General features: G+C 40.0%; 1 protein-coding gene across 1 annotated transcript in view; it reads left to right on the top strand.

Moving 5' to 3' along the window:
• EPB41L4B (erythrocyte membrane protein band 4.1 like 4B) overlaps positions 1–22,242 on the top strand; it is a 182,625-nt gene that overhangs the window by 62,584 nt on the left and 97,799 nt on the right. The window contains exon 2 of the mRNA XM_056520799.1: positions 15,750–15,854. Coding sequence (XP_056376774.1) covers positions 15,750–15,854 — 105 coding nt within the window. The remainder of the gene's footprint in view (positions 1–15,749; positions 15,855–22,242) is intronic.

The following is a 22,242-nucleotide window of genomic DNA, read 5'->3' on the forward strand; positions in this document are numbered from 1 at the left end:
GAGTCCAGATCTAAATCCCATTGAACACCTGGGGAGAGATCTTAAAATTGCTGTTGGGAAAAGGCACCCTTCCAATAAGAGAGACCTGGAGCAGTTTGCAAAGGAAGAGTGGTCCAACATTCCGGCTGAGAGGTGTAAGAAGCTTATTGATGGTTATAGGAAGTGACTGATTTCAATAATTATTTTTCCAAAGGGTGTGCAACCAAATACTAAATTAAGGGTGCCAATAATTTTGTCCAAACCATTTTTGGAGTTTGGTGTGACATTATGTCCAATTTGCTTTTTTTTCCTCCCTTTTTTGGTTTAGTTCCAATACACACAAAGGGTATAAACATGTGTATAGCAGAACATGTGTTACTGCAATCCTTTTCTGTGAGAAATTCTTCATTTACTTGAAAAATTTCAGGAGTGCCAACATCCAAGGCCATGACTGCTGCAAACACAATAAATGACTATTTTCTGTTCTTTACAACCTATAAAGTGTTTTGAAACTTACTGTGTGTAATAATTTGGAACAGTGCATTGTAAGTTTGTTTAACAAATACTGTTATCATTAGGAGGTTTGTTCAATTAAAATCTTAATTGAACTCTTAATAGTTGATAACATGAGAATTATTGTGACTGTTATTTACATCAATTATTTAGGTAAATGAGAAAAATATAATTTGCATAATTTGGAACAGCATGTAGGTTTGCCTGCCACTTGAAGCACTCAACCTCTTTATGTACAGGCACCCTTATAAAATGACAAGGAAGGAAGGAAGAGCCCGCCCACTTTAGAATACGTAGCGGAAAACCCGCTAAAAAATTTGCGCGTGTGAATGTACCCTTTGGCATTTATGGCGTTTTTGCAAAAAAACCTCTGTGGAACTCCCGCCTATTTTTTCCCACACGGCGTTTTTTCAGCAAAAAATTGCAGCATCCAGATGTTAGCTGCAAGTCAATAGTAAACTGCAAAATGCCAGATTCACTTGTCGTTTTTCAGTTTGGCGTGTTTTTTTAATCCTTTTTGGCGTTTTTCAGCAATTTCTGGCTCAGAGGCTGGATTTTCAAAATGCCTGACCAAAACCTAGTTTGGTGTTTTTTGCCCTGAAATCGTGGCGCTTTCCTTCCATAGAAGTCTATGGGAGAGCAAAAACGCCAAGAAAAACGCCATGTTGGTTTTAACTTTTTTGCGTTTTTGCAGACTGTTTTTATTCTTTTTTGGACTTTAGCGATCCAAAAAAGTGATGGAGATACCTTTTTTTTTAATTAAAATTTCGTAGGGTACCATTAAAAAATAATAATAAAAAAGATACAGTAGTGATGGAAAAATTGTATCTAACAAAGTTTATCTTTTTTTATTTCGAAATTTTTGTAAATTTTTAAACAGGGATCAATTTATGTGTGCGGGTAAAGCACTAAAAATGTAGCAGACAATAATAAAAATGTAGTTAGTGTGTGTGTGTGTTTCAAATTTTTTTAAAAACATTTTTTAGGTAGTACTACCACTCCCAGCATGGAACACACTGTTCCATGATGGGAGTAGTAGTACCTGTACTAATAGACAGATCGACCTTTTGCGATCCTTCTGTATAATGTATAGATGCGGGCAGCCGCTCTTCTATGGTCCCCCTACACTGCCGTATATATACTGCTATTCATATTTCCCGAAGAGAGCTGTGATTGGCCAGATGGTTCCAGCCAATTGCAGCTCTCTGTGGAAAATATGACTAGGTGTGTATGTATATATATATGTGTATAATATACAGCAGTGCAGGGGACCATAGGAGAGCGGCCGCATCTATACATTATACCGGAGGATCACAGCGGGTGTCAGGAGTGATACCCGCTGTGATGTGTTCTTAACTACAAGTACTACTGCTCCCAACATTGGGCACACCCTGCTCCATTCTGTGAGCTGTAGTACCTGCATCAATAGACCGATAGCAACAGGTGTCAGAAGTTAGGTGCGATCAGTCTATTAATGCAGGTACTACAACTCCCAGCATGGAGTAGAGGGTGCTCCATGTTGGGAGTAGTAGTACCTGCAGTTAAGAACAGATCACAGCGGGTATCACTACTGACACCCGCGGCGATCGTTCTGTCTATAGCAGAGATGGAGCGGCTGTATACAGCGCTCTCATCTCTGCTCTGTATTCCGGCCACTCATATTTTCCTCCGAGCTGTGATTGGCTGCAACCATCCGGCCAATCACAGCTCTGGGCAGATATGAATGATGTTCTATTCACATCACTGGCCGGAGTATAGTGCAGAGATGCGAGCGCTGTATAGAGCCGCATCTCTGCTATATTATGGACGATCGCATCAGGTGTCAGGACCCAGGGCGATATGTCTATTAGTACAGTTACTACTACTCCCATCATGGAACAGTGTGTTCCATGCTGGGAGTAGTAGTACTACATTAAAAATAAAAAGAGAAAACAAATTTAAACACACACACTTTATAAAAAAAGTATTAAAATTTTGTTATAAAAAATAAAAATTTGTTAAGTACAGTTTTTTTTTACATCCCTAATGCATCCTTTTTTTTTTTTTTTTTCTTTACCCAACTAATTTTGTACAAAAAACACCAAAGGGGCCAAAAAAAGGCAAATTCCACACAAAGGTAACAACGCAAGAAAAAACGCCAAAACGCAGAGAAAAACTGTGGCAGTTTTTCTGGCGTTTTAAAGCCAAAGAAATCTTACTGGAATTCTAGCCTAATGGTGAAATTAAAAGGCTGAAATCCATGAGTTCTTCTGGTCTTTCTGACTTAGACTCTGCTTGCTTCTATTGCCTGCTTTCTCTTGTCTAACTCCACCTGGCCAAAACATAGGTTGCTGTTTGACCATGTATTAACTGGCTGGTCTGGTTACTTTGCTGAATAAGAGGTATTGGATTTGTTTGTTTCATATTAATCTCCTTTAGATACCGTTGGATAGGAGAAGCGGCAACAGCAGACTGTTTATCTGTTTTCATGCTGATGCTTGTGTTCCTTACACAACCAGACAGGGTGATCAGCCTATGATTTGTTTTAACCCTGTGTGAGCTACTTCCCTGTCCTTCTGTAGTTAGATGGTTGCTAGGGAAGCCTATGATGTCATTAATGGCATCAGAGATTCTCCCAGCAGAATGGGCTTTAAGACAGGCAGAGAAGACATGATTTAGGTCTTTCTCCATGCCAGTCTACACAGATTAGGTCTAAGGATATGCTCATTCTGTTTTGCAAAGCTTCCTGAAGATTTTTTTGTAGTTTTGCAAAATTTAGACAGAATTCCACTATAATTCAAAGCCCCATTGACTTCAATGGGATTCCGCCACAGAATCACGAAAAATTGAAGTGGTACTCCGCTGCTCAGCGTTTGGAACAAATTGTTCCGAACGCTGGAGCCGGCGCCGGGAGCTCATGACGTCATAGCCCCACCCCTCATGACGTCACACCCCACCCCCTCAATGCAAGTCTATGGGAGAGGGCGTGACAGCTGTCATGCCCCCTCCCGTAAACTTGTATTGAGGGAGAGGGTGTGACATTATGAGGGGGCAGGGTTATGAAGTCAAGAACTCCCAGTGCCGACCCCAGCTTTCGGAACAGTTTGTTCAAAACACTGAGCTGCGGAGTACCCCTTTAAAGACCGGTCTTATATTTTTTCTAATATATGAATGGGACAGCAGAATCCCCATTGAATACAATGCAGTAAACTTTGGCAGAATTTCCGGCTGAATTTTTCTACGGATATTTTGCCTTTTGAACATATCCTAATAGGCTGTTACCATTTAGATCACGGTTATCAATGATACATCCACAGTTAAAATGAAAAATAAAATAATTGATTTTATAAAAAATAAATTAAATCGACAAAAAAAAAAAAATACCCTTCAACTGCATACAACAATTTTTTCATCTTCAATGACACCAATGTGTTTTAAATGGGTGTTTAGCAACTCAAGAATTAATGTGATTCTTTCACACAGAATGTACATTATACCAAAAATAATCACCTCAGCCACCAATTTTAGTCTCCTTTTTTCCTGGCCCGATCTGCTCTTTGGTGTTTACTAAAATTTTTCTGTGCTTGGATGAACATTGCCTATGTACAAAAGCTGCATCTAAAGCTAGAGGAGTGCTATACACCGAAATCCAAAAATGCTCATTCGTTGGCTGTTTTTATTTTTTGTTTTTGAAACCAGCAACTGTTCTACAGACATTTCCATGTGGGACAGGAGATGTGTAGCTGAATGAAGAAAGTAAAGGGCCACACAAATGATCCCGCCCTTGTTTGTGTGGCCCTGCCTGTCCCATAACTGAGCCGCGAAATGGGTCCAGTAAACAAGCATCTAATAGTTGATCAGCGCTCGCATTGGCCAGCCATCATATAATCTAATACCACTCTAAAAGATGGTCCACAGGTGTAAGCTTATCAGGAATAAAAGATTTTGTAAAACAGTATATTAACAATTAATAAAAAAATATATATTGGGTTCTCTTAAATATTAGTCTTTAAAATTTTCTTAAAATAAGTGGATTTTTTTGAATATTCAGTGATCATATGATGGTAATGTCCCATTATGTGGCTGTATACAAAACTCTATACACATACCAACATTACCCACATACAGTGACCACAGTGCAGTTGCATCCATTGACTCACCGGTGCAGTGTTCTCTAGTCAGTCATTCTTTCCTTTTCCTTTATCCATCTGTCTCTGCCAGACTTTAAGACTTCTTCATCTGTATAGCTCAATGGTGGTGGTGGGGGGGTTGTTTACAGGGGTCACATTTGGCCCACTTGGCCATATAAAGGAGCAGCATCAGTTCAGAGTACTGGTGATCAAATGGTAAAATGGAACTGGTGACCAAAGTAGTGTATTAAGTACGTACCCTTAGGATGTAGCTATTCTGACCTAAAGGGGAAACTTTCTTCCTTCTCGATCTGACCTTATAAACATTCAAACAAAAGTTCCATGTATTTACTGTAGCCTTGTCACATAAAAATTTGAATAGTAAGAAATGATCTAAGCTTTTATCGGATTTTCCTGAAAGGCTATTGGCTTTTAAGATAAATACATACATGGCCAGTTTTCTATGGATTTATTTATTTTTTATTTTTTTTACAGATCTGTGCATGGAAAGTCCAGAATGGATTAGACAATGTTCTCGAGGGGCCAATGTCCACACAGAAGATTTCCGTGCGGACATTTCCCCGTCAGTGGAACGCTGGCACAACATTCTGCCGCTAGGACTGCCCTGTCTAATAGACAGCAATGCATTTCCGTGTGGTTTCCGCAGAAAGAAGACATGTCTATTTACACCAGAATCGGGATTTCACGCAAATTACGCCATGTGCACAGTGCAGCAGAATCCCATTGAAACCGATTGGAACTCTGCTGCAGAGGAATGTCCATGTGGAATTCCACACCGAAATTCCATCCGACAGCACAGTATCTGCAATGTGGATAAGATTTTAAAGGGGTACTCCGCTGCTCAGCGTTTGGAACAAACTGTTCTGAATGCTGGAGCCGGCATCTGGAGCTCTTGACATCATAGACCTGCCCCCTCATGACGTCATGCCCTGCCCCCTCATGATGTCATGCCCCGTCCCCTCAATGCAAGTCTATGAGAAGGGGGCATGACAGCTGTTATGCCCCCTCCCATAGACTTGTATAGAGGGGCCTGGTCTATGAAGTCACGAGCTCCCGACTCCAGTGTACGGAACAGTTTGTTCCAAACGCTGAGCAGCGGCGTACCCCTTAAAGAAATCTCATGCACAAGCTGCACAAATTTGGCAGTGATGTAGAAAAGATTTATAAATGTCCAGAATTTACGTTTGCGTTGGGGATTATTTCCAGATCTGTTAGGAAAGTCAGAAGATAAAATAAAATCTGCCGCAGCAAATTTGCACCAAAATGTGCCAGAATATTGTTATACTTAGAATTGCTGTGACCGTTTTTCACAACCGTTCTGTCCCATGTGCATTTACCCTTATTGAAGATACCCACTCCTTAGGGGAGCCATTTTACAGATTCAAAATGAATGTGAAAATCCTTTTATTTCTTTGTCTCCTAGCAGTAATAGCAGATTTTCAGTGGTAGAGCTTTTTTTTTAAAATTATTTTTGGTACTGACAATTGCTATAATCCCCCTCCCCCCCCCCCCCCCCCCTCAGTGGTTACGATAACCATTTGCTTATGTTTTGTTTGTATTTCCCTTTTGATAGTTTCTACTTTCTGGATGATGTGGTTTTTAAAGCTGGTTTTGGTTTTTGAAGCTGCTGATTGATTGTTTAACCCCTTAAGGACCAGGCCATTTTACACCTTAAGGACCAGAGCGTTTTTTGCAATTCTGACCACTGTCACTTTAAACATTAATAACTCTGGAATGCTTTTAGTTATCACTCTGATTCCGAGATTGTTTTTTCGTGACATATTCTACTTTAACTTAGTGGTAAAATTTTATGGTAACTTGCATCCTTTCTTGGTGAAAAATCCCAAAATTTGATGAAAAAAATGAAAATTTTGCATTTTTCTAACTTTGAAGCTCTCTGATTGTAAGGAAAATGGATATTCAAAATAAAACATTTTTGGGTTCACATATACAATATGTCTACTTTATGTTTGCATCATAAAATTTATGAGTTTTTACTTTTGGAAGACACCAGAGGGCTTCAAAGTTCAGCAGCAATTTGGAAATTTTTCACAAAATTTTCAAACTCCCTATTTTTCATGGACCAGTTCAGGTTTGAAGTGGATTTGAAGGGTCTTCATATTAGAAATACCCCATAAATTACCCCATTATAAAAACTACACCCCCCAAAGTATTCAAAATGACATTCAATAAGTGTATTAACCCTTTAGGTGTTTCACAGGAATAGCAGAAAAGTGAAGGAGAAAATTCACAATCTGCATTTTTTACACTCGCATGTTCTTGTAAACCCAATTTTTGAATTTTTGCAAGGGGTAAAAAGGAGAAAATTTTTACTTGTATTTGTAGCCCAATTTCTCTCGAGTAAGCACATACCTCATATGTCTATGTTAATTGTTCAGCGGGCGCAGTAGAGGGCTCAGAAGGGAAGGAGCGACAAATGGTTTTTGGGGGGCATGTCACCTTTAGGAAGCCCCTATGGTGCCAGGACAGCAAAAAAAAACCACATGGCATACCATTTTGGAAACTAGACCCCTCGGGGAACATAACAAGGGGTAAAGTGAACCTTAATACCCCACAGGTGATTCACGACTTTTGCATATGTAAAAAATAAAAAAAATGTTTTACCTAAAATGCTTGGTTTCCCAAAAATGTTACATTTTTAAAAAGGATAATAGCAGAAAATAGCCCCCAAAATTTGAAGCCCAATTTCTCCCGATTCAGAGAACACCCCATATGGGGGTGAAAAGTGCTCTGCTGGCGCACTACAGGTCTCAGAAGAGAAGGAGTCACATTTGGCTTTTTGAAAGCAAATTTTGCTCTGGGGGCATGCCGCATTTAGGAAGCCCCTATGGTGCCAGAACCGCAAAAAAAAACCACATGGCATACCATTTTGGAAACCAGACCCCTCGGGGAACGTAAAAAGGGGTAAAGTGAACCTTAATACCCTACAGGTGTTTCACGACTTTTGCATCTGTTAAAAAAAAAAAAAAATTCTTACCTAAAATGCTTGGTTTCCCAAAAATTTTAGATTTTTAAAAAGGGTAATAGCAGAAAATACCCCCCATAATTTGTAACACAATTTCTCCCGAGTACGGCGATACCCCATATGTGTCCCTAAACTGTTGCCTTGAAATACGACAGGGCTCCAAAGTGAGAGCGCCATGCGCATTTGAGGCCTAAATTAGGGATTGCATAGGGGTGGACATAGGGGTATTCTACGCCAGTGATTCCCAAATAGGGTGCCTCCAGCTGTTGTAAAAGTCCCAGCATGCCTGGACAGTCAGTGGCTATCTGGCAATACTGGGAGTAGTTGTTTTGCAACAGCTGGAGGCTCCGTTTTGGAAACAGTGGCGTACCAGACGTTTTTCATTTTTATTGGGGAGGGGAGGGGGGCTGTGTAGGGGTATGTGTATATGTAGTGTTTTTTACTTTTTATTTTATTTTTTGTGGTAGTGTAGTGTTTTTAGGGTACAGTCGCACGGGCGGGGGGTTCACAGTAGTTTCTCGCTGGCAGTTTGAGCAGCGGCAGAAAATTTGCCTCAGCTCAAACTTGCAGCCGGATACTTACTGTAATCCTCCGCCCATGTGAGTGTACCCTGTACATTCACATTGGGGGGGGGGGGGGGGAACATCCAGCTGTTGCAAAACTACAACTCCCAGCATGTACGGTCTATCAGTGCATGTTGGGAGTTGTAGTTTTGCAACAGCTGGAGGCTCCGTTTTGGAAACGGTGGCGTACCAGACGTTTTTCATTTTTATTGTAGGGGTATGTGTATATGTAGTGTTTTTTTACTTTTTATTTTATTGTGTGTTAGTGTAGTGTTTTTAGGGTACAGTCACACCGGCGGGGGGTTCACAGTAGTTTCTCGCTGGCAGCTTGAGCTGCAGCAGAAAATTTGCTGCAGCTCAAACTTGCAGCCGGATACTTACTGTAATCCTCCGCCCATGTGAGTGTACCCTGTACATTCACATTGGGGGGGGGGGAACATCCAGCTGTTGCAAAACTACAACTCCCAGCATGTACGGTCTATCAGTGCATGCTGGGAGTTGTAGTTTTGCAACAGCTGGAGACACACAGGTTGTGAAACACCGAGTTTGGCAACAAACTCAGTCTTTTGCAACCAGTGTGCCTTCAGCTGTTGCAAAAGCTACAACCCCCAGCATGTACGGACAGCGGAAGGGCATGCTGGGTGTTGTAGTTATGCAACAGCGGGAGGCATACTACTTTGGCTGGGGATGCTGGGGATTGTAGTTATGCAACAGCTGGAGACACACTGGTTTGCTACTTAACTCAGTGTGCCTTCAGCTGTTGCAAAACTACAACTCTCAGCAGTCACCGACAGCCAACGGGCATGCTGGGAGTTGTAGTTATGCAACCATCAGATGCACCACTACAACTCCCAGCATGCACTTAAGCTGTTTGTGCAAGCTGGGAGTTGTAGTTACACAACAGCTGAAGGTACATTTTTCCATAGAAAGAATGTGCCTCCAGCTGTTGCAAAACCATAAGTCCCAGCATGCCCATAAGTGCATGCTGGGAGTTGTGGTGGTCTGCCTCCTCCTGTTGCATAACTACAGCTCCCAGCATGCCCTTTTTGCATGCTGGGAGCTGTTGCTAAGCAACAGCAGGAGGCTGTCACTCACCTCCTGCTGCTGCTTGATCGCCGCACATGTCAGTCCCGCTGCCGCCGCCGTCGTCGCTCCTGGGGCCCCGATCCCAACATTAACGCCGGGGATCGGGGTCCCCAGCACCAGGGGTGCACGTCCCGCACCCGCTCACGTCCTCCGGAAGAGGGGCGGAGCGGGTGCGGGAGTGACACCCGCAGCAGGCGCCCTGATTCGTCGGCCGGTAATCCGGCCGACGAATCAGGGCGATCGTGAGGTGGCACCAGTGCCACCTCACCCCTGCAGGCTCTGGCTGTTCGGGGCCGTCTCTGACGGCCCCGATCAGCCAGTAATTCCGGGTCACCGGGTCACTGGAGACCCGATTGACCCGGAATCGCCGCAGATCGCTGGACTGAATTGTCCAGCGATCTGCGGCCATCGCCGACATGGGGGGGCATAATGACCCCCCTGGGCGATATGCCGCGATGCCTGCTGAACGATTTCAGCAGGCATCGGGCACCGGCTCCCCTCCGGCTAGCGGCAGGGGGCCGGAAAAGGACAGGACGTACTCCTACGTCCTCGGTCCTTAAGGACTCGGAAACGGGGGCGTAGGAGTACGTCCATTGTCCTTAAGGGGTTAATGCCTCTTCCTATCATGCACCTGTGGGTACCTGTCCGACATTGGATTCTTCTGCTTTATGTTTATGTAACAAATAAATACTTTCGACAAACCTTGCCAGTACAGTTTTTAAAGCCAAATAGACTTAATACAAAGTATTCATGGAAACAATATCAACATTCAGTGAAACTGGAAAGGTGACCACAGAAACTAAAACAATGCACTGTGCCTTTTTTATAGGAGTCAATGTAAACACATTTACAGATTCAAAGTTCTGTACAAATGCTCTCCATTTTAGAATACGTATTTGAATGTCCCATTATCGTATGTACTTTCACATTTTCTTGTTTAGATTAAATTTTAGTTACTTATACAGTGACCGAGACAGCAGTCATTTTGTATGCTGTTAAAAATAAATAAATAAATTGTCACACACCGGTAAAGACACTATATTATGAACTACATTAACTTTACAGCCCCTGTATCATAGTCAAATAAAAAAAATTCCAGGAATACCCCTTTAAGCATATCCTGCCGCGAATCATCGGGACAGTTCTCATTTCAATGTTTTGTGCCTGTGAAGAAGCCTATGAAAGAATTGCCTAAAAGCACCATATCTAGAGCATGGTAAATAAATAAAAAATCCCAAAAGTGAAACACGTTCTAAACAGGACATTGTAGTGGATTTTACAACACTATTGGCAACAAAAATCGTTTTTGACAAAACTAACATAATACAGACAAGCAGCACAGTGGCTCAGTGGTTAGCACTGTTTGTGTGCAGCGATGGGTTGATGTATTCCCTTTCCCAGTACTATTTACTTCAAAAACATACTGTTGTAGATTAGTCCCTAACCCAGGAATGAATCTAGCCCGAGCTGAACTAAAGAAAGGTACAATGTCTATATGTTTTCGGGGTGTAGAATGTGTTTGTTGTTGACCATACAGGATCAGAAATGTGTTTATGTAATAGTTAAGATAATTCCACATGATACCAAATCGTTTTTTTTTTTAAACATTTTCTTTTCCTTTTGGGAAATGAGAAAAGGGTGGAAGCTATGACCAGTATATTAAAGTACAAATGTACTGGGTTCTATAGTGGAACATGGAGTAAATGTTCCTCTAAAACACTGACTCGTCCCCTACAGTACACTTGCACCATAATATACTGGTCATAGAGCTTTTCACCTTAGAACCCAGAAGTGTTCTGCCCCATTGATGGTCACTTTACATTGTAAAAGTCTATGGGACTTTCAGCATTCCGTCTCCTAATCATATCAATCTCTGGTTATGTCTCTAGCTACTAGATTGCTCAGATGTTTAAAGGGGTTCTCCAGCATAAGGTGATTTTAGTACGTACCTGGCAGACAGTAATGGACATGCTTAGGAAGGATCTGCGCTTGTCTTGGGCTAATTGGCTATGCTGTGAGATTTCCAGAACACTGTGGCTAGCTTACTCTGAACTTGTATTAACTGTTTTCAGTTTTCTTGTTTGCCTACAAATCCCATGATACCATTTTCCTCCCTGCCACACATCAGCCACCCCACCCAATGAAACATAAATGAGCTGCAGACCTGTGGTTTTCAATCAGAGTGCCTCCAGCTGTTGTATTACTTGCAGATTGCTCTCTCCACCCATTGAAGCAGACAGGCTCCCTATCATCAGCTGACTAGTGAGTCAGCTCTTGACCGCATTGCAATCTGGGAAAATTCCGAGACAGCAGTCATTTTGTATGCTGTTAAAAATAAATAAATCGTCACACACCGGTAAAGACACTATATTATGAACTACATTAACTTTACAGCCCCTGTAGCATAGTCAAATAAAAAAAATTTCAGGAATACCCCTTTAAGCATATCCTGCCGCGAATCATCGTGACAGTTCTCATTTCAATGTTTTGTGCCTGTGAAGAAGCCTATGAAAGAATTGCCTAAAAGCACCATATCTAGAGCATGGTAAATAAAAAAAAATCCCAAAAGTGAAACACATTCTAAACAGGACATTGTAGTGGATTTTACAACACTATTGGCAACAAAAATCGTTTTTTACAAAACTAATTTTTCTTTTTTTTATAATTTTTCCAGAAAGTGTCTAACTACTGTTTGAGGGATTCCCCCTCTCAACTCCCTCCCCTTACTCCCCTCCGTGCTTCCCTCCACTCACTAGTTGTATGCTACAGTCATGGCCGTAAATGTTGGCACCCCTTCAATGAAGTATTTCTCACAGAAAAGGATTGCAGTAACACATATTTGCTATACACATGTTTATTGGACATAATGTCACACCAAACTCCCAAAATGGGCTGGACTAAATTATTGGCACCCTTTCAAAATTGTGGAAAAATAAGATTGTTTCAAGCATGTGATGCTCCTTTAAACTCACCTGGGGCAAATAACAGGTGTGAGCAAAATAAAAATCACACCTGAAAGCTGATAAAAAGTTCACTTAGTCTTTGCATTGTGTGTCTGTGTGTTCCACACTAAGCATGGACATCAGAAAGAGGAGAAGAGAACTGTCTGATGACTTGAGAACCAAAATTGTGGAAAAATATCAACCATCTCAAGGTTACAAGTCCATATCCAGAGATCTAGACTTGCAACCCATGGCACTGTAGCTAATCAACCTGGGCGTTTACGGAAGAGAAAAATTGATGAAAGGTGTCAATGCAGGATAGTCCAGATGATGGATAAGCAGCCCCAAACAAGTTCCAAAGATATTCAAACTATCCTGCAGGCTCAGGGAGCATCAGTGTCAGCATGAACTATCCGTCGACATTTAAATGAAATAAAACACTATGGCAGGAGACCCAGGAGGTCCCCACTGCTGACACAGAGACATATAAAAAAGCAAGACTACATTTTGCCAAAATGAACTTGAGTAAGCCAAAATCCTTCTGGGAAAACGTCTTGTGGACAGATGAGACCAAGATAGAGGTTTTTGGTAAAGCACCTCATTCTGCTGCTTGCCGAACAGAATGAGGCCTACAAAGAAAAGAATACAGTACCTACATCATGAAATCTGAGGATCACCAACGGATTTTGGGTCGCACTGTACAGCCCAGTGTCAGAAATCTGGGTTTGCGTCAGAGATCTTGGGTCTTCCAGCAGGACAATGACCCCAAACATATGTCAAAAAGAACCCAGAAATGGATGGCAACAAAGCGCTGGAGAGTTCTGAAGTGGCCAGCAAGGATTCCAGATCTAAAACCCATTGAACAACTGTAGAGAGATCTTAAAATTGCTGTTGGGAAAAGGCACCTTCCAATAAGAGAGACCTGGAGCAGTTTGAAAAGGAAGAGTAGTCCAACATTCCGGCTGAGAGTTGTAAGAAGCTTATTGATGGTTATAGGAAGCGACTGATTTCAGTTATTTTTTTCCAAAGGGTGTGCAACCAAATATTAAGTTAAGGGTGCCAATAATTTTGTCCAGCCCATTTTTGGAGTTTGGAGTGACATTATGTCCAATTTGCTTTTTTTTTCCCCCCTCCCTTTTTTGTTTAGTTCCAATTCACCCAAAGGGAATAAAAATGTGTACAGCAAAACATGTGTTACTGCAATCCTTTTCTGTGAAAAATTATTCATTTTCTAGAAAAACTTCAGGGGTGCCAACATTTTTCAGCCATTACTGTATTTCCCCCTAGGCACAGGGAGTATATATTACACAGTTCATATGTTTTTAGTTTCTCTTTGGTGTAAATTTATGGTACAGTAAAGGTTATATTTTAGGGGAGGGCATAAATAGGGCCCAGGAGTTTGTGGTTTTGAATTGTGTCCCCTTACCCACCCAGCAAGGGTTTTTGTATAGTACTAGACTGGTAATTAGATCACCAGTTGACCATCAGGCTCATGGGGAAATTTAGGCAGCATTGGGAAATCAATTGGGATTCTGTGTGCAATGAACATGGCTGAAATCTCATGCAGACCACATCCACTAAAACAAGTAAGCATAAGGCATACGCAACCTTTACACTTATTGCTAATGACAGCCTATGCGGCATTATATAAGAAAAAAATATAAAAAAAAATCCTGGAGTGCTTCTTTAAGGCAGCGCTGGGTGATGACCGAACAAGATTGGAATGTGAGTTTCACCTAATGCTTTCATCTGTGTTCTGGGCTCTGTCTTCCTGGGTTTCTGTGTCTTGACAAACAGCAGCTGTTTTTTTTCTTTTTTAAATGGAAGGAGAGCTAAACATGCTAAATAGAAAGCAGTGTTCAGCATTGATGTCTGTTTAATCACTATCCAAAAGCATCATATGCCGGTACTTGTGAATGTCATGTGCCTAGACAGGCCTGCTTCCCTGTGTCCATGAGGACTAATAGTGTGTCTCTCACATAAAATAGACTTGTTAAGCTGCACACACAGTACAGTAGGGCTTAACAAGCCTACTTCTGGCATCCCTTTGATGATTTGGGGTGCTGTATATCCATAAAAATGCTTTAGTAAACCCCCCAGGAGTCATCCTTAAGTCAGAGAGGCAAGGCCCAGAGTCCATTATGTTTTTGGGCCACAACGCCTATCCTAGCTTGTTTTACTTTCTCTTTTTGATTGCACATGTGCGTAGTCAATAGAGGTTGGGGAGGCAAAGTGGATAGAGGCACAAGTCTATTTTATGTAACATGGGCACTTAAATGCACTCTACCGCAAGGCATCTTATTCCATATCCAAAGGCTGTCACTCCCCCTCCCATAAACATGAATGGAGGGGTCGTGACATGGCGTCAGAAAACTGCTGCTGGAACCCAGTGTTCGTTTAGAATGCCGGGCACTGCGCAGAGTTCGTAGGGGTCCTGCTTGATAGGGAATAAGAGGTCTAGCAGTGGAGTACCCCTTTTAAAGAGTATCTGTCATCTCTATATTATGCCTGGAGCTACAGATAGCTGATAGGCATCACTAGGCAGTATTATTGCCTTATCTCTTTGTGGAAGATTGTTTTGCAAAGTTATGAAATTATGTTTTTCTTACAAGTTCAAATGTCATAGAGGCCAGGCTGAGCTGCAACATGTCAGCTTCCTCAATTCCTCACTCCTCTCAGCACATGCATGATTAATGTACAAGGCATAGTGCTAAACACTGTACATCAATCGTGCAGGATAGGGAACGGTGAGGGAGATAGGAGACGGTCATGCTGCACCTCAGCCTGGCCTCGATGACACATGTGCATGGAAGGAAATACGATTTTATAACTTTGCAAACAGCAATTAGCAATGGAACTGATAACAATCTGCCCATGTTTTCAGCTCTAAGCATGATATACAGCTCAAATATTCCCGGTTATTGAAATCTTGCTTCTAAATGGCTGGTAAACCTACAGTACAGCATTTTATATATAGTGCTGCTTGTTTCAGGTTGAGACCTTTAAAAGGGTACCACGTGATTTATTATTATTATTTTTTTAATCAACTGGTACCAGAACTTTAAACAAATTTGTTAATTATTTCTATATAAAAATCTTAAACCTTCTATTACTTATCAGCCTCTGTATACTACAGAGGAAGTGATTTTCTTTTTAAATTTCTTTTCTGTCTGACCACGGTGCTCTCTGCTGACACCTCTGTTTGTCTCAGGAACTGTCACTCTTGTCAGTTCCTGAGACAGACAGGTGTCAGCAGAGAGCACTGTGGTCAGACAGTAAAGAAATTTGAAAAGAAAATAACTTCCTGTGGAGCATACAGCAGCTGATAAGTACTGGAAGAATTAAGATTTTTAGAAGTAATTTACAAATCTGTTTAACGTTCTGGCACTAGTTGATAAAAAAAAAAAATATATATATAGTTTTTCACCGATATTAAAATATTCAGAAGTCTTTGCTAAATAGATAACTAAAAGTAATGGGCCTTATAATGAATAATGACAACACCACCAATACCCAATGATTTACTCAGTGATGCTTTTCTTTATTTCAGAAACAAGCCAAAGGGCAGGATTTGTTTGACCAGATTGTATACCATTTGGATTTGGTGGAAACTGATTATTTTGGACTACAGTATATGGATGCTGCCCAAGTGTCGGTATGTATCTTCCTTATCTCTGCACCATTCTCCTTTTACAGAAGTAGACTGTGATAGAACCCCCCCAGAGATTTGTGGTAAATGTAAATTAGAGCAATAATGTTTGAGGTTCCACTTCAGAATTACGCTTTCACTATTGATCTGTTATACCCATATTTTCTTCTTTGGGATGGGGCTGACTACACCACGGCCTGTACTTTCCTTGGAGTGCTGCTTATTTACAGCATATCAGTAAATGAATCTGTGTTTTCTTCTACCTTTTTGTTGATACCTAGTTTTCATCTACATCATATTGATTTTTTTTATTTTTTTTTTTTATATTTGCTTCCCTTGGTAGTAAACATTGTAAAAGTGCTTAGCTAGTAGTGAACAGTTTTCATTATTTAGGACAGCAACCTAAAAAAAAAGAGTCCAAAAAATGGCTTCTCAAAATAAATGAAAAAGGGGTGTAAAAAGACAGAAGACCAAATATGTAAACCTACAGTACACTGCAAAGAGCGTAAACCTTATGCCCCAATAATGAAATACAAGTAATATAAAAATATGTTAATTTTATTAAGTACAAAGACATAAATTAAAAATATATATGATATAAAATAGGAAAAGAAAATTCATACACAGTCAATATAAATCCATATATATGTATATATATAATATATAAAAAAATTCATCTCAATTTACAACATGTAATAATTGATGATAGTAAAAGCAGGATAAAAAAGTATATATAAAGGGAGAGTTGAGTCCGGTAGGTGAATTAAGGAATATATATATATATATATATATATATATATATATATATATATATATATATATATATATATATATATATTAAAATATAATGAATCTATATGTACGTACAGGGGATAGGATTAAGTGTGCAGAAGTAACTAAGAATAAAGTGCAAGTGCTAAAAAACTGTAAACACTTCTTACATAGTGAGAAATATCACACAGTGAATAACTAAGCAAAGTGCAACGTGCTAAGAAAACAGTGGTGTTTAAGCAGCATAACATGTGATGTGTTAAGTACAAAAAACAAAAGTGCACAATGGAAGTGACAATTAGAGAAAATAGAAGGCAGAGGACATATAGATATCGGACTGGACCCTACACCTGCTATCTATATGTCCTCTGCCTTCTATTTTATCTAATTGTCACTTCCATTGTGTACTTTTGTTTTTTGTACTTTGTACATTATTTAGGACAGACCTTCAGGGAAGTGGTTTCAGACAGAAAATATTGTACTGAGCCTAAAGGACCAATTTAAAAAGAAACTAAACCCAAGATGTTCAGTTATCCAAGGTGTAGCTTTGTTTAAAAATATATATATTTAAAAAAAAAACATAAAGTAACTCCTCCTTCTTAGGAAAGGTTCCAGGTATATTCAGCAAAATAACAGAAACCCGTCTGGCCTATCCACATTAGATATGTAGATAATCATACTAACTAATGAATACAATCACATGTAACTTCCACTGCAAAGCGATATTAAATGTACAGTCAAATGTGTATAAAACATCAATGAAAATAGGTTTTAATAAGGGAGACATGGACCACCCGATTACGAAGTCACTAAAAGGTGATACATTATATTGGTGTAAGTGCAACGCAGGATAGTCTTAACACTAGGTGATTTTAAGCATTCCCAAGGTACCATTAATGCCTGCAGTAGAGTACCATCGAGTGACTGTAAAAGGTTGCATTTCCTGAGCTTTTTAAGTAGAACTACAGTAATGCGTAAGAAATTAATTTTATTTATGGAAGAACTTGTTTGCCTATTATTACTTTAAGGGGTATTCCAGGCAAAAACATAGGGGATAAGATGTCTGATCGCGAGGAGCGTTGAGGCCGTTACGCCCCCTCCCATAGAAATGAATAGAGGGGGCTTGGCATGACGTCACGTCCCCGTCTCGGAAGCCCGGCGGTTTCCGAAACTTCAGATGCAGCTATGCATAGAATGCGGGATGCTGCAGGGAGATCGCGGGGGGTCCCAGCGGCGGGACATCTTAGACATCTTATCCTCTATCCTTTCGATAGGGGATAAGAGGTTTTTGCCTGGAACACCCCTTTAATCATTTTTTAAACAATTTTTTTGCTAACATACCAAAAGAAATGGGGCAAAACAGTGTCACTGCAGTATATGCAAACATACAGTGATAATTTCCCTATTTGTCACATATTCAGATACACCCAAACCAATGAAATGAACCAACCTCCTTGACATAATCTGCAGTGTCTTTGAAAGTTCCTCAGCTGATCTGGTGTATATAAAGAGGTTGTCATCATGTATAAAATAAAATCTAAACTGAAAAATCAAACAAAAAGAAAAACGAGCCACGGTCCTGTAGCATACAATCATGAGCTTAGCCATAAACATCCACACAGGAACATTATTTGATATAAAGAAAAACAAATCATTCAGATTTAGATGAATACTTTTTTTTATCACACACCAATATAGGATCCCTTGCAGTGTGTCGCCAAGGGTAATAATAAGCTAAGGGCGAGTGAACAAAGATACTATATACACACCTACAAGCAATACACAGCCCTCAAATAAAGTACAAGACACATCAATTATGAAACATATATCAATCTTTATTATAATAACCAGTAAAATAGCATAAAATATGCATCAGTAAAAGACATACATATCACAATGGGACGGAAGAATGAGTGGTGCTGGGGTGAACCTGCAGGAACATGTACTGTATGCCTTAGGCAAAGTTTCCACTTGTTTATTTTTTTCTGGCTGTTTTTGGAAAACTGGCACTGCAGTTTTTTAGCCAAAGTCAGAAGTGAATCCATAAGGGAGGAGAAGTGTAAGTCCTTCCTTTATATGTTCTATTCCTTTTGAATACACTTCTGGCTTTGGCTCAAAAACTGCAGTGACAGATATCCAAAAACTGCCAGAAAAAAGTGGATACTTCACCTTACAAACATGCAATATTATGTAACGGGCCCAAGATTGCATATTAAACCCTTAAGGACTCAGGGTTTTTCAGTTTTTGCACTTTCGTTTTTTCCTCCTTACCTTTTAAAAATCATAACCCTTTCAATTTTCCACCTAAAAATCCATATTATGGCTTATTTTTTGCATCGCCAATTCTACTTTGCAGTGACATTAGTCATTTTACCCAAAAATGCACGGCGAAACGGAAAAAAAAAATCAATGCGACAAAATCGAAGAAAAAATGCCATTTTCTAACTTTTGGGGGCTTCCGTTTCTACGCAGTGCATATTTCGGTAAAAATTACACCTTATCATTATTCTGTAGGTCCACACGGTTAAAATGATACCCTCCTTATATAGGTTTGATTTTGTCGCACTTCTGGAAAAAATCATAACTACATGCAGGACAATTTATACGTTTAAAAATGTCATCTTCTGACCCCTATAACTTTTTTATTTTTCCACATACAGGGCGGTATGAGGACTGATTTTTTGCGCCGTGATCTGAAGTTTTTATCGGTATGATTTTTGTTTTAATCGGACTTTTTGATCACTTTTTATTCATTTTTTAACGATATAAAAAGTGACCAAAAATGCGCTTTTTTTGACTTTGGAATTTTTTTGTGTGTACGCCATTGACCGTACGGTTTTAATTAATGATATATTTTTATAGTTCGTACATTTACGCACGCGGCGATACCACATACGTTTATTTATTTATTTTACACTGTTTTATTTTTTTTATGGGAAAAGGGGGGTGATTCAAACTTTTATTAGTGAAGGGGTTAAATGACCTTTATTAACACTTTTTTTTTAATTTTTTTTTGCAGTGTTAGAGGTCCAATAGGGACCTATAACACTGCACACACTGATCTCTCATCCTGATCACAGGCGTGTATTAACATCCCTGTGATCAGTGTTATCGGCGCTTGACTGCTCCTGCCTGGATCTCAGGTACGGAGCAGTCATTCGCCGATCGGACACCGAGGAGGCAGGTAAGGTCCCTCCCGGTGTCCTGCCAGCTGTTCGGGACACCGCTATTTCACCGCGGCGGTTCCGAACAGCCCGACTGAGCAGCCGGGTCACTTTCACTTTCGCTTTAGAAGCGGCGGCGCTTTAGAAGCTTTGACCGCCGATTCTAAAGGGTTAATACCGCACATCGCCGCGATCGGCGATGTGTGGTATTAGCCGCGGGTCCCGGCCGTTGATGAGCGCCGGGACCGACGCGATATGATGCGGGATCGCGGCGCGATCCCGCTTCATATCGCGGGAGCCGGCGCAGGACGTAAATATACGACCTGCGTCGTTAAGGGGTTAAAAGTGTATAAAAAATATATTTAGAGAGAGATCAAAATTGGAGAACAATTTATGAACACTTATTTTTTTTCAGAAATCATCTACATTGATCATCATTTGAAGAATTTTTTTGTAAGGGGGTGCACCATGCCGTTAGAACAGTGTTTTACAAAATAACCAAAGTATATCCACAAAACCTTGATGATCATAATTAGAGAACAGCAATGACTGTAGCACAGAGAAAAATTGTAGGTTACAGCAGTCACCAATCAGTAGGAAGTGTACAGGCCTTTGCCCTGAATGACTTCAGCACATCTGAACCACCACCCCCACAGGACATCACTAGTCTCACACTGCTCTGGTGGGATTTTGGTCCATTCTTCTTCCATTCTCTTCCACAGTTCTGTGACATTTGTGGGTTTCTTGGCCATAACTTTGCCGCCAAGAGTTTTCCAGAGGTTTTCTATTGGGTTTAGATCAGGACTCTGGGCTGGCCATTTCATTGTTTTAATGTTTTCAGTTGAAAAATGGAAAGTTAGGTTGCCAGTTAAATAGGTTTTGTCGGATCATTAAGAAAACCAGCACGAGTTGCCAGATTAACATAATTAACTTGTAGGTATCTGAAAGTGTTTTCTAATTTTGATCAGTGTTCTTTTTCAATTATCTCATTTACATTTTTATTCTTTGCTTTTAGAATAAATACAATTTATGAAATAAGCTTAAAATACTACTATTTTACTAATGTAAGGATATATTCACGTAGGACTACACTATGACCTTAACATTTAGGAAATTGGGTGGTGGTCTCTAATTTTGACCCCCCAGTGTGTGTGTGTGTGTGTGTGTGTGTGTATATGTGTGTGTATATGTTTATATATATATATATATATATATATATATATATATATATATATATATATATATATATATATATATATAATATATGGAGAGTCAGTATGTATATATATATATATATATATATCACAGTGTAAGAGAACACTTCCTATGTACACTAATATGGCTCTCACATAAACAAAGGAGGCACTAAAAATCCTCTGACATGTTTCACCGGTACTGCTTCCTTTTGCCTTTTTTCTTTATTTTGGAGAACCTTCCTCCTTCTATCCAAGGAGAACAAATGTTTTCAGGTATTTGATGGAGTGGACAATAACTTTTCCTCTATTAAAACTTTTTTTGGACAAAAGTCTGTTGGCAGAAGATGTAGGTAAGAGACTGTCAAGCAGGTAATCTGTCAGAGGAACTGATCCTTTTAATAAGGGAGGAAACCTGTGATAATAATATAGGATTGAAGAGCAGTGCCAAAGGCAGTGAAGGCGATTAGCACTGGTGGTATTACAATTGGGGCATCTTTTTTGTCAGAGGGGGTTACTAGGGGAGTGAGGGAGAGAGAAAGTGTAGATGGACAAGTGAAAATTATTTTTACTTTATTGCTCTTCATTTATCATTAATAACGTGTTTTCTAAAGTCTGAGAGAACCACCAAAAAGCAGTGAGGCCTATTATTTCCATGTTTGCCTAGAAGATAAGGTTAGAAAAAAACTTCTTAGGCACATTAGGAGACATTTATCATTAAAAGTGTACCCTACTCTTTTTTTAACGGTCTATTTTCCTTCTAATTTTTGCTTAGCAGCGTGTAATTTATCATCTGTGTCTACCTTAGATAATGAATTCCCTGCGGCTGTGCACGTTTGTTCGTTTTGCGCAGGGTAGAGAGGTTTTGTACGTGTGCTTTTGGTATGCGTACTTTTGCGCCTAGAAATCGGGGTTAGCGCAATATTTTGTGACTTATTACAAATGTCGCATATGATAAATAAGGGTGCAGAGCTGTCTAAATCAGAAAACAGTGTACTGCTACGCAAAACGCTAGGAAACCTCTATTCAAAAAGTCGCATATAAGTCGCTAAATTTACATGACTGCGACATTCAAGCACCAAGGATAGACGGAACAAAACGTCTATATTGAATGATAAATGTCCCCCATTATGTAGTACGGAGATAGTCCTACCAGGTGGGGAAAGCAAGAGCATCAAAATTGTTTGGGAATGCTTTGTTAAATAGATTAGAGTAATAGTAAAAGTGCAATACGAGTGAGTTGGTAGTATTAAAAGAAACGAGTCA

This window comes from Hyla sarda, chromosome 5, assembly GCF_029499605.1.
Source record: "Hyla sarda isolate aHylSar1 chromosome 5, aHylSar1.hap1, whole genome shotgun sequence".
NCBI classification, from domain to species: Eukaryota; Metazoa; Chordata; class Amphibia; order Anura; family Hylidae; genus Hyla; species Hyla sarda.